Here is a 14,101-nt window from a genome sequence, read left to right on the forward strand (position 1 = left end):
TCATTTCTAATAACATAGATTCAACCAAATACATAGAATTTCATATAATGAAGATTCATGCCAACATATTTCCAAACCTAGTCAATCAAAACCCAACCTAATCAACAACAAAACATCCATTATATAGAAACCAAAAGAAGTACAATCAACAACAAAACACCCATTGGATTGTGTGATACTCACTATCTTCTTTGCTTCTTGTGTTTTTGGTTAACCACAACAGAGTGGATCAACTTGATTTGCATATGACACTGTCTAAATTGCTCTAGACTTGAAAAAGAGAGAGAGCATCAATTAGGGCAAAGGCTTTTATGCTCCATAAATTTCAGCCAAAATCATCAAATCCATATTCAATACAACCCGATTGTCCAACACCACAAATCCACCATGAAACCCAGAGAAAACCTAGTCCAATTGACCTTCCTCTAACCCAAATTTCCTCTATGCTTCTCTCTCTTTCAGATTTGGATTGATTAGACCACCCAATCACTACTTATCTGGGCTTTTGGCCATAAGTTTAGAGAGAGAGAGAGAGCTTGAAGGTGTTTTGATTTGGGTTTTTGATTAAGTATAATATTAGGGTGATTTTTGTGTCTACCAAAATTAAAGATTGGTAGATTTGATTTTTATGATGTTGTGTTTGGTTGTCAAAAAAGTTCAAGAATTGCTCAAAAAAAAAAAATTCAAGAAAAGTTGGGAAAGTTACAACAATTTAAAAAAAAAAACTAAGAATATATATATTAAATTTAAATTAATTGAGAACACTATTTTTTTTAATATTTTATAAATTAAAATTTTTTGTTATTTTTAAATATTTATTTATTATTTCATTAGTTATGTTAACATCTAATGTGACACTTCAAACCGCATGAAAAACGATTTTCAAAATTTAAAGATTAAAATAGGAGCTCAAAAAAAAGTGGAGACCAAAGTGAGAATTCGCCCAAAATATAGGACAAAAAAGGAATTTTTGCGGAAGAAAAAAAAAAAAAAAAAAGAAAGAAAGAAAGAGGGAGAGAACGAAGAGTTAGATCCAGCTCGTGAAGTAGCAACAACAAACAAGCAAATTATGAAAAGATAAAATTTTCAGAGGAAATAAAAAATCAAATACCCATTAAAGTCTCTCTCTCTCTCTCTCTCTCTCTCTCCCTCTCTCTCTGAACACAACTTTGCATCACTCACATTCATTCTTTGCTTCCTCCTCTGATATCACGAGATCCCCATCTCTCTTTCTCTCTTTCTATGTCTTCCTCGCACTCTCTCTGCTATTACATAACTCATTCTTTGCATTCTTAACACAAACAATTGCTAAAACAACCGAAACTCTCCCACCCACCAATTACAATTCACAAACATTTCTTTGCAAACTGGTTGTACGACATGTCGCATTCTGCAAAACCCATACAAGAAATCTCCAGCTTTGACTCCTTAACCACTCGGTTCCATGACTCACTGAGTTGCGACGAGAACAAGCCCGATTTCCGCGAGCTCGATCTGGCCTCCCCAGTCTCCCCCTTGAGAACTCGTGGCTCAGTGGCCAATGGTGCACTCACTCCAAGCTCAAGCTCCAGCTCTTCTGGCTCAGCTTCGGCCAAGAACAGCAACAACACCCAGTTGGCAAGCAGATCCGAAACCAAATCAAACAACCACTCCGGAGAGCTCTCGGGCTTGTCCGAAACCAGCCCAATTCCCCAAGACCCTCACCGATCCAGTAATTCTAAACCGGGCCATCGGAGATCTGTCTCAGCCGAACCCCCTTTGATCTATTCGGGTGGAAATGGAGCAACTTCAGCTTCCTCGAATGGGACAGTATTACCAAGCGGTAACATTTGCCCATCTGGGAAAATCTTAAAAGCGGTTCCTTCTCCTAGAAACGCAACTGGGGCTGGAAGAATCTTAAAAGCTGGTTCTGGGACTGGTAACTATGGCCACGGAAGCATAGTAAGAGGCGGTGCTAAATTGGGCGGTGCTGGCACTGGGAGTGTCGTAGATGCTAATGTGACTGGGAATATACATTTTGCTGGAGAAGCTATGATGGTCAGGCGAGCACTTGCTAGTACTGATCCTGAAGAAGTGAAAAAGGCTGGGAATGAGTTGTATAGAAGAGGCCATTTTGTGGAGGCCTTGTCATTGTATGATCGGGCTATTTCCTTGTCGCCGGATAATGCTGCGTTTCGGAGTAATCGAGCGGCGGCATTGACGGCATTGGGGAGGTTGGGGGAGGCAGTGAAGGAGTGTGAGGAGGCTGTGAGGTTGGAGCCTAGTTATGGAAGGCCACACCAGAGATTGGCATATCTTTATCTCCGGTGAGTGTGTTTTCTGTCTTGGAAATTTCATGCTTTTGTTTTGGGGGGCTTTGCTTGGATAAATGTGATTGGTGTTTTTTGTTTTGTTTTGATCTATACCTTGTGTTTCTTATTGGTTTTGGTGCATCTACGATCTATTTTGTTTATTTGGGTTCTCTCGTTGTTAGCTTGCTTTTGCTGACTTTTATATTCTTTTGCATTGGTGAATTGGTCTTGCCTCTGCAATGCCATTGTTGTATCTGTCACATTAGTCTCTACTTGTATTCCTTTTTTTTTTTATGGTATCTAATTAGAATGGTGGATTGCTGTTTGAGTAGTTGTTATAATTGCTATTATTTAAGAGAGTTCTTTGTTCAATTCTGGAAGTAGTTAAGATTGTTGGGTTTCTAATTTTTCTGTCTTCACGTTTGGTGAATTTAGATTTTTGAATCATTGACCTTTTGTCTTGAGGCATTCAACTAATTAAAGACTAATCAGTAATTGTTAAGTTTGCTATTGGCTGCAAGCCTGCAAGAATAATACGATTCATGGATCATTTGTCATATTAATCTGGATTTTTTTTTTTTTTTTTATACAGTTTTGGGCAGGTTGAATATGCCCAACGCCACCTCTTTTTCCCTGGGCAACAGCCTGATCAATCTGAGTTGCAGAAGCTAAAGTCATTGGTGAAGCATCTGAACCAATGCACAGATGCCCGGAAGATTGGCGATTGGAAGAGTGCAATCAGGGAATCTGATGCGGCCATGGAAATTGGGGCAGATTGCTCTCCTCAGGTAGAACCCTACACATGAGATCTTTAGAATTTTCTAATTGATGTGGAGAAAAGTATCAAAATGCTAACTTATTAGAATGGTTTCTACAGCTTATAGCTTGTAAGGCAGAAGCCCTTTTGAAGCTCCATCAAGTTGAAGAAGCAGAGTCTATCCTTTCAAATATTCCTAAGCTGGAAAATTATCCTCCTTGCTGCTCGCAAACCAAGGTCTTTGGAATGCTTGCTGAAGGTTATCTTCTCTATGTCCGAGCTCAGGTGGAGATGGCATTGGGAAGGTATGCTCTAACATATAAAATTCATATACAAAGTTGTAATGGCTTTTGGGATGAGTGAGAACAGTTAGTTGATTCTTTGCAGGTTTGAGAATGCAGTTGTGGCAGCCGAGAAGGCTGGTATGATTGATGGCAGTAATTTTGAAGTTGCAAGGGTGTTAAATAATGTGAAAATGGTGGCAAGAGCTCGTTCCCGGGGATATGATCTTTTTAGCTCTGGAAGATTTTCTGAAGCCTGCTCAGCTTATGGAGAAGGCCTCAAATATGATAGTTGCAATTCGGTTCTCTATTGTAACAGAGCAGTTTGTTGGTCTAAGCTTGGACTATGGGAAAAATCTGTTGAGGACTGCAACCAGGCCCTTAAAATCCAACCAAATTACACCAAGGCCCTTCTAAGGAGGGCTGTCTCAAATGCAAAGGTGAGTTGATATGCAATTGCTTATGTTCATAGTGTTGCTTTTGCTCTTTGATTTTTCAGTTTGTTGGTTTATACTCTAATAGTTGGCGTCATTTCTTGTGTGATTTTATAGCTTGAACGGTGGGCAGAGGCTACACGAGATTATGAGGTCTTGAGGAGGGAACTTCCTGGAGACAATGAGGTCGCTGAATCTCTACACCGTGCACAAACTGCATTAAAGAAATCTCGTGGACTGGAAGTTCATAGTATGACCTTTTGTGGTGAAGTAGAAGAAGTTTCTAGTCTAAATAAGTTTAAATCTGCTACATTGTCTCCTGGTGAGTTTAGTACCTTTATTATTGGTTTGTGATGCTTGTCTTTCTTTCCTGCTCCACTCCACAATATCCTCAATTGTCCTGTCTGAATGAAAATTTCAATTTCAGGTGTTTCAGTCATTCATTTCAAAGTGGCATCAAATGAACAATGTGAAGAAATATCCCCGTTCATCAATATGCTGTGCGTTCGATATCCATCTGTTAATTTTTTTAAGGTAGGCAACACACTGGTCCTTTGCTTGCCTTATGTGATTTGTATCATTCCACGGCATTCTACATAGTGCTTGAAATGAGCCTATGTTGTGTTTATATGGTTTCATTGCATGGGTCTTCAGAGGTCATGCTAAATTTCTTTCCCTTTTATAATCCTTTAAATAAGAAATCCAACTCTTCGCATTCTTTTTTTATTTAGTTTGTGATGACTGGTGTTATGGTTGCAAAATATACTGAATGATCTTATTCTGTGCTATAAAAAGCATAGTACAATCTATTGTCAAATTTGACATATAAACAATTTTTTGTTTTTTGATTAAAGGTTGATGTGGAGGAGCTCTTAGCAGTAGCAAAAGCTGAGAGCATAAGAACAGTACCAACATTTAAGATTTACAGGAATGGAGAGAAAGTGATGGAGCTAATCCGCCCAAGCCATCAATTATTGGAAGACTCAGTGAGGAACTTTAGCCTTTAGAACAAACGCCCAACCATACCATACAGCATTTGATGGTAATTGTCCATGTATTCACTGTCTTTACCCAATTCATACTAGGAGATTACTTGTTACATAATCAGCTACATAATTGTTTCATAGAGGTCTAAGGCAGTGAATCCCTTAGAGAAATAGCTTCTTAGTTCACATTTGCGGAATTATATGGTCTTTCCATTTCATTTCTCTCTGATTTATTCTTCCTTCCACATTTTAATTCCAAATCCAATAGCTGTCCTTGTAATTTTTTGGCATATCTCAGCCTTATTCTTGTGTCCCATGTTCCATTTTTGGAGGAATAAAGCTGAAAAAGTGTACAATTTAATTATATTGTCTGCTTAGCTAAAGCTTTGAGAGAGAGAGAGAGAAAAAGAGAGTTGGCTGGTACTGACAATGTGTACATATAATAATATGATATTATCCTTGTAGTGAAAGCAATGAGAGGCTGGATCATGTTTATCTTTTTTTGATCCAAAGAAATACAATGCGCTACACAACAAGGGGGTGGCTTTCCCTCTGCTTAAAAAAGCATCAACCTTGATAATTGCTGGAATATTTGTTTTAGTACGAACAAGCAACTTTTCTTTCATGGTGTTTACATGGCAATTTTTTATTCTTTTCAAAAATTAATTTTAGCTTTTACTAGCATCTCTAACTCCAAAAAAGGGTTTTTTTTTTTTTTTTTTTAAGCTGGAGTCAGGGCTTGAATGCCTTTCTAAAGAGATGTAAGAAAAATCAAGGGTCAATAATTCAAAATTTTCTATCATTATTTTTTGCCTATTGATAAAGTTGCAGAGTGGGAATTATTGGTTTTTCTTTTTTGCCGAATTAATGGTTATATACGTATGCAATTTCGACCAGTTTATTTATGAAACACACTAGCCCCCAGTGCATTTACAACGCTTGCTCCCCCTGCCCCTGCGGGTCCTCGAGTGTGTCCTAAGTATGGGTGGTGTCTTAAGTAACTGCTTTTCTAAAGCTGGCTTTATCTTTTTCTATTTCGGCTACTTTTGAGGATGTTTCTTTTGTAAAACTGCTTAGGACTAGATTCCCAATTCACTACTTACCTCGTTACCTTTTTTTGCTCTAAAAAATAAAGATAGCCATTCACTTGGAGACAAGTTGGAAATGGTCCGGCACTTTCAAGAAATTCCCTCCTGTGAAATAGAAGAGTAGTGTTAGGAGCACCCCTAAATTCACACCTTGCTTGATTGTGGTGTGGATTTGGGCGTGGAAATGAGCATATCCCTAACATTACTCAAAATAGAAAAAGCTAGCCCTAGATTTGGGTATTGGCAAGTACTTTATAACTTAATTACTAAAGTATCAATTTGGGTATTGGCAAGTACTTTATTACTAAAGTATCCAAATTGCTTCGTAAGCATAAACACTACTTAACAATGTTAGAAAATTCTTTTATAACCAAAATTCTTTTATGGGTTATGTTAATGGGCATTGTAAGGTGTCTATTAAGAAATTCTTTTATGTTAAATTTTTTGTTTTATAGAGTATAGAGCTAGTAGAGCTAACATTTTGAGTTTCACTTATCACTTCAATCGTATTTTCAACTACTTATCAATTCATACTAATTTTTTATTAGCTGAATCCCATAATAACTCATCCTTATTAGACATCTTACGGTGCTCGTTAATATTTCTCTTTCCTTGATTTATATATATTTTTTCGTCATGACCCTAAATATGTTTTTCTTTTCATATTTAGCTGTTATTTATTTATTATTGGTTATCGAGATATTCCTTGCGCAAATAATATCGGTTGGACTTATGCAATCAAAACAAACGGTTGGAAGAATACAGAATATCTAAAGTAGTAGTTTAATACAATAATACAGAATACCTAAAGGATTAGGGAAATACAATGTTAAATGTCCTTTGTACCTAGGAAGTAGTTTGGATATTTCTAAGAAGTCTCTTAATACTTGTTATTAGTCATACCTCATGGACATTGTTTTAATACCTTTTTCAAAAATTAGATTTATACAGTTTTGGCCAGCTGGAAAGGTTATAAAGAATGAAACAGACATAAATTGGGGCACCTTCCATTTAAGGACGTCGGGGCCCGAACCAATACTTTGATTTTGGATAAGATAAATAAGACACTTCTGTGTTGAAATATGCAAAAGAACCTATTGGGTTGGTGTACTACCTAGTGATAGACTTTTCAGTTTTTTTTTTTAAAAAAAAAAAAAAAAAAAAAAAAACCCAAGTTCCCTTTGGGCCCATTGGTCCTGCCACCCTGGTTAACCAAGAACTTTGCCTTTGTGTGACCAAAACGGCCCCTACTATTTCTGTTCCCTCCTACTCTAATGTGGTTAAAGATCCAAGGTAAAAAAACAAAACAAAAAAAAACAAAATGTAAAATTTGGCAATGATGGTACGGTATGTACCAGTAGGTTTTATGGTGTTAGAGTATGTAGCTACTGACTGCTGAGTTGGTATGCATTGATTAGAGAGTACACAAAGGGCAGTCTGGCTGGCTGGCTGACAGTAGATGACCGTTCTGAATGATTCTCCTTGAAAAACGCAATTGAAATTGTCATAAAGTTGAAGAATCTGACCCTTTTCTCAACAGTTTAATGTGGTGCATGAGTACATTATATCATGGCGCTTCGCAACAAAACCAGACCACCATCCATCATCCTTGCGGTTCCATTATGGCTTAAGTCTCTTTTTTTTTTTTTTGGTACTGATTTTTAATTAAAAGATCCTATTCTGTAAAGATTTTTATTTTCTTAATATTATGTTAATTCAAATTTAAGACAGCGAATAAATTACAAAAATATTTATAAGTATAATAAATCAATCATTAATATATTAGCCGATGAGATTGACATATGAATCTCACATATACGTTGGATATATACAAATTTTTTATTAAAAACGAAGACTTCATGTAGGAGCATATGGAGTTTTGTCATATAACTCTTTCTTAGAGTAGTTTTACTTTTACATTTAGCTTTTCTACATTAACTTTTTATGGCTATATTCAAAACAATGGGTGGATGTTTAAAATTAGTTAAACAACTCAAATATTTAATATGTCTTTATTACTCTAAATGCTTTAGATTGATTTAATGGATAATTTTTCAGTTTTCTCTTTTGTACATAAGAACTAAGTTCAACTTAAAATTGCAAGAGTCGAATTCAATGGATTTGGTAATATGATTATTTGTCTCTATACATTTATCAAACTAAGCATAAATAGAAACCTCCTTAAAAGTTATCCTTCAAGAACTAAGTTCAATATAGAATTGCAAGAGTTAAATTCAATAGATTGAGTAATATAATTATTTGCCTCTGCACATTTGGGATCCGTTTAGATACCGTTTATTTTGTTGGAAACTGAAAACATTATAGAAAAATAATTTTTAAATGTGTGAATAGTGCTGTGAGACCTATTTTTAATGAAAAAGTTACTGGAAAAAGAGGTTTGTGGGTCCCATGAATAGTGCATGGGACCCACTAGTGTGCACTATCCACCGCTTATTTTGCTGGTGTGAACACTGCACTGACAGACAAAATAAAAAAGAAACACTTCTCACAACAACAACAACAACAACAACCAAAAAAAAAAAAAAAGCCCAAAACATTGGATGTGGAAGTTTTCATCCATATCCAAATAGATATTTGTTCAATCAAGCATAAAGAGCGACCTCCTTAAGAGTTGTCCTTCAATATAAACTTTGATGGAGTGATTTTTAAAGAATAAAGTGGGAGCAGGAGTTTTGATTCGAGATGATAATAAGTTGCTCATTACAACATTGAGTTGCAAAGGGAGAGAAATTCGGATTTTGAAGAGGTAGAACTAGCAATGATTGTCTAGGCTATTAGTTTTGCAATTGAAATAGGTGGAAGACATATCATCTTAAAGGGAGATTTAGCATATATTATTGCCAATTTTCTATCTAAAGAGGAAGATAATTCATAGTTGGGAGCCATGGCAAAGGCAACAATATTAAGAATGAGTATTCTGCCTGATCATAAAGATAATTTCATAAGAAAAAATATATATAGTTTCTTATAAAACATTTTAAAATAAATTTATATTGTACCATGCATCGCATTAGACATAGCTAGTTAACCAAATTAATAAAGTTATTTGTCGTCACTTGTCAATAAAATACATGTAACTTTGAATCCTATCTAACATTTTTTTTAAAGAAAAAAAAAACTCATTAGTATTTTGTCCCTGTTAAATATTAGCATTGATACACCATGTTAAATATGCTAGTATAGATGCAGAAGCGAAAGTATAAAGTATAGGATACAGTAACACACTTCACGGAGGAAACCCTAAAGGGCTATATCAATAATATATTAGAGTGTAGTACAAATCTTGTGTTACAATGAATCATAACATGTGTATAGATAGTAGACTAAATCCTAGACTAATAGACTTCTAGTATAAGTAGGAGACTTGACTTGCACACAAAGTAGAATTAGGGTTGGGTTTATAATGAGTTAATATATTTCTAACAGTCCCAAAGATAAAGAGATAAGCCATAAAGTGGACATTATAAAATTTTTATTAGGAGACCAAAATTATTATAGATTTGAAATCTCCTAAATAATAAAACTTATTGCGTTGGGTCAAATTTTCGGTTAATACATGTGTTGTGCTTTCATACGTCAACGACTGGACTTGCGGTTGTTAATGGAATTTGCTGGTCCTTGATGCGGATGACAATGTTGTTAGACTTGAAATCACAGATGTAAGGACTTGAGTCTGTAAAGAGAAATTGTGTTTTGCACTACACAAATAATGCCCATGGGTATTAATATTTTATAGGCAAGCATATACCTACTTATCTGTTATGAACAAATATATCAATTTTAAGAGTCACATCCTAACTGAAATACATCTTCACTTAATTTATCTCTATAGTAACAAATCTAACGTCTTGTTAAGTAACACTATCTACTAAATAGAAGGTTATTCTATATACGAGAGTGTATCATGTTATAGTGTGATCACCCATTATAATTACATACTAGCATCTCCCACTTAATCACACCATAACTAATGGTGTTAATTATAGTCGATATGAACAATGGTCCTTACCCTTTGCCAACTCTCATCTATGATATTCATAGATCGGCATTAGTGTACGACTCTGGCTAACTTGTGTACATATCTTTGTCATCCTACACTGACCACACAATTCATTATATGCTATTTTTGCAACATAATCCAGGTGACTTCCAATTCACTATCTTTCGAGTGAACGACATTGGTCTCCCAGCAATGTAGCTGCTGCAAAGGGAGTTTTAGCCCACACCCATTTGATACCAATGACTTCAACCATACATACTTATCTATGTGTTGACCCTACGCTGAAATTTTCATATTTTACTTCCTCAAAGCCAATATTCATGAAAGTTTTCCTTGAACAAGGTTATTAGAGGCTCTCCATTGAAACAAGCTCAGCTGGACCATGATGCATATCAGTGGGCTTTACGTTTATGTCTTAATTCAATTAGTTTATTTCGTCACATTTATTAACCCACATCTTCTGTTACATATATGTATTTCAATTTCACATGACTTATCCACGAACTCAAAAGTCACAAGTCTTGTGCATACACACATAACATAATGGACATGTGTCAAGGAAGACAATTGATTCATGATGCCAAAGAAGACATGTCAAGATGATATCATCTATATCGATATAGATGCATATTAGGAACAGGTGTCATGCAAGTATTATGAACATGCACATTCCTTTTTTATTGCTATCCCACACGTTTTATCAAGAGTGATATTTCATTTGGCTTCTTCTTGGTTCCATGGTTTAAACACCACGTCATCTAATTGCACCGAATGCCGATCATAGAACTAACCATTCGGAACATCCTTGATATGAATCAATGCTTCCATTAGAAAACCCCGGCTACATCTGTACTCCTCGTTTGGCTGCCAAGTATATTCAATACACCACAACTGTTCATCACGAGTAGCAAATCAATCCAGTTGCGTAACTCTATCTGTTTTCCTTCTTTATGAACTCTATCAAGCCAGTATTAAATTAGTTGCAAAGTAAAATGTATAAGTTTAAACCATAGAAAAAATGCACTAATATCAAAGAAAATTCCCAAACAACTTAGAAAAAAAAAAGAAAGGCCCAAAACCGATCAAACGACCCGACTATAGACCCATATATTTGTTGACACAATCTTGAAATTGCATCATGAACCTATACTCTGATATCACTGTTGGTCCCTGATGCGGATGACAATGTTGATTTACAGGATGACAATGTTGTTAGACTGTAAATCGACTTAAGTCTTCAAAGAGAAATTGTGTTTTGCAACATCATTGCACAAATGAATGCCCAGAGGTTTTACTATTTATAGGCAAGCATATACCTCCTGAAAAGAAACATATGTATTATAAATAGATATATCAATTTAAAGAGTCACACCCTCACCCAAATACTTCTTTAATTAATATATTCCTACAGAAACAAATCTCACATCTTGTGAGGCAACACCATCCACCAAATAGAATGTTATTAATTATTATATGTATGAAGGTATACATGTTATGGTGTGATTAACTACCACAATTATATACTAACAAAATTGAATTTAAAATTCTTTCCAATGAGTAACTTGTTTTGGCTACTACTATAGTGTTTTTCCTAGAAATTAAAATTGCAGATGAATATTTAAAATAGGATAGTGGATGGTTTCAGAGAGATTTATTATTTATTTATGAAGCGAAGTAAGCTAGGAATAAATAGTTATATATAAGTATAACATAACAAAATTAATGCTTATAATGTGAAAGAAAGTTGAAATAATTATGCACAAGACTTGTCTTGTAGTGGTTTGGGTTGCAAGCAGTGATGAAAGCATTCAATAATAACACTAGGTATTCAGTTGTGGTGGAAGGTGCTTATTAGTATAGGGGCAACCTAAGGCCTAAGGCATTAACTATTAAGCAAAGCAGGATATAGAGCATTTGGTGGTGATGCCATGAAACATTCAACGATGAGACATTCAGATTCAGGGATGCATCATGAGGTATTCAATGGCACGTTAGAATGGGCCACGTAACCGTCAACAAGTATGAGATATTGTGAGAAGTTATTAGGCTCTTGAGAACTTATTCTAAGTCATCGATCGAAATCAGAAAAGCTTAGAATGTGAGAGCACATTCTAGTCAGCAAAACTAGAATCTTTTTGTTTCATGGAAAGTTAAACGCCTGCAAGGAGTAAAGTCTCATGTATAACTTGATAATAAAGCAAGAGAAGAAATCTAAAGAAATGATTTTGGATAAGCTTTTACAAATGTTTTACCTTGAGCCTTGTGGTTGACTGACTTTGCTTTATTTCTTAAATTGGAAATTAGTTGGGTGGAAGTAACATTTAGGTTTAGCCACAAAGGATTGCATTTAAGGCATATCAAAGATTAATGTTAATAGCCTTATAAAAAGAGGAAAGTGGGTGTGGTATCCCAAGTTTTTTTTTTTTTTTTTTTTTATACAAGATAGAATTTCTATTCTAACCTAATCTAAGTGTATATGTGTGTGAAACTCCCTCCTGAAGACTTGAACCCCGGCCCTTGCCCCCCACACCCCACAAGCATTTATACTTGTGAAGTGACCATCGCATTAAGGGTGTGCGGTGGTTGTGGTATCCCAAGTTGACACCTTGACCACGGGCATGTTCGACAAGTTAGCCAATTATTAAGAAAATCAACGGCTTGGTATCCGATACACCGTTCAATTCACCCAAGTCCCTCACATTTAAAAAAAAAAAAAATTTCCCTTTTTATAGCAATTTTAAATTTCAACCATTCATTCCAATTGCATAATTGCAATTAGTCATTAAGTGTAAAATTCATTAATTTACATATGAAAATGTAAAATTATGTAAAAATATATGGTTGTTACAATATAGCAATTGTGTTAATTTACACTTTGAATTTAGTTTTCTATTCTTTTTTTACATATTCTGAGTATAAAAGAAGAAAGTGGATACTAATTTTTGTGTGTGAAGAAAGAGAAATAATTATATCAAGAAAATTTAATATTTTAATGAAATGTGATGTAAAAATAAATAATTTGATGTGGGTTATTTTAAAAAGTGCGTAAGTCAAATAAAAATAAAAATAAATTTTATGCTAAAATAGACAAATTTTTTTGCTCGAGCTAATCCTCTTATCTCCGTTAAGTAAAAGTTGAATTGTACATGAGCATGGGGCAAGGGAATTAAATAGAATTTCATATGATTTCAGCAGGCCTTGTGGCCCCTGTTTATAGATGGCCATATAACTTTTGGCATGTGCCATCTATGGCTGCATAGGGTCTCTGGGCCCTCGAGTCTTCTGTATAAGTTAAATGAGACATGTTTTCCTACTTGGGCTTCAAGGACTGATATATAACATGTCAGAAGAAACACCTTTTCTCCAAAAAGTGAAAAGAATATGCTGGTCTAGTTTTGCTCATTTGTTGACTTGGGTTTCAAGGTTTGATGTATAGTATAGTCGGCAGAAAAATAGTTCTCAACATTTATATATCAAATCTTAAATGTGGGTTTCAGTTAGTTCAATTGGTAAAGTCTCTGATGGTTGTATAAGAGATTTGAGGTTCAATTTCCGCCTATACCAAAAACTGATTGGTGTCTTGGTCTGATGATAATGAGCAATAATTATAAACGGACGCCATAGGTTGAAACTCTCTAAAAAAAAAAAAAAATCAAATCTTAAATATTTGGAAAAATTTATACTAATTTTTATGTAATTATATCTTTTTAATTTATTTTTCATTTACCGTTAAACAACTTAGAGCATCCGCATCAGTAGATGTAAAAATTTTACCAAAAAAAAAACTTTTTCTATTTTACACACCAATTTTTGCAAAACACCCACATCAATTTATCTATTCTACACGTTTCATTCAATAAAATATTCATCTTCACACTTCTCTCTAGAAACCTTACATAGACCCATCACAACCCAAGCCACCATCAACGATCAATTCACACACACCATCAACCTACCCAGCCACCATCATCAACCCACCATCACCCACTAATCAAACAAAGAATAAAAAAGATCAAAACCCCAAAACCCACTGATCAAATGGAGAATCCCAAAATTGATCAAATAAAGAATTAAAAAGGATCAAAACCCCAAAACCCACTGATCAAACAGAGTTTTGGCGGCGATCGGTGGTGGCACGGCGAGAGATTCAACAAGTGAGATTCGGAGATCATTTTGGTGAGTGAGCTTTAGTGAGTGAGCTTCGGTGGTGATTGACGGTGGCATGGTGAGAGTGAGCTTGCTT

The 14,101-nt window shown here is 35.1% G+C and overlaps 1 protein-coding gene across 1 annotated transcript; it reads left to right on the forward strand.

Annotated features, from left to right (window-relative positions):
• Positions 1-1,085: 1,085 nt before the first annotated feature.
• Positions 1,086-5,113, forward strand: LOC126695678 (inactive TPR repeat-containing thioredoxin TTL3-like). Its single transcript, XM_050392506.1, has 7 exons — positions 1,086-2,306; positions 2,884-3,079; positions 3,169-3,353; positions 3,436-3,769; positions 3,881-4,085; positions 4,191-4,297; positions 4,618-5,113. Exons 1-7 carry the CDS (start codon positions 1,381-1,383, stop codon positions 4,768-4,770), a joined length of 2,106 nt encoding a protein of 701 aa, XP_050248463.1. The 5' UTR covers positions 1,086-1,380; the 3' UTR covers positions 4,771-5,113.
• Positions 5,114-14,101: the final 8,988 nt, after the last annotated feature.

This window comes from Quercus robur, chromosome 8 (genome assembly GCF_932294415.1).
Source record: "Quercus robur chromosome 8, dhQueRobu3.1, whole genome shotgun sequence".
In the NCBI taxonomy this organism is placed as follows: Eukaryota; Viridiplantae; Streptophyta; class Magnoliopsida; order Fagales; family Fagaceae; genus Quercus; species Quercus robur.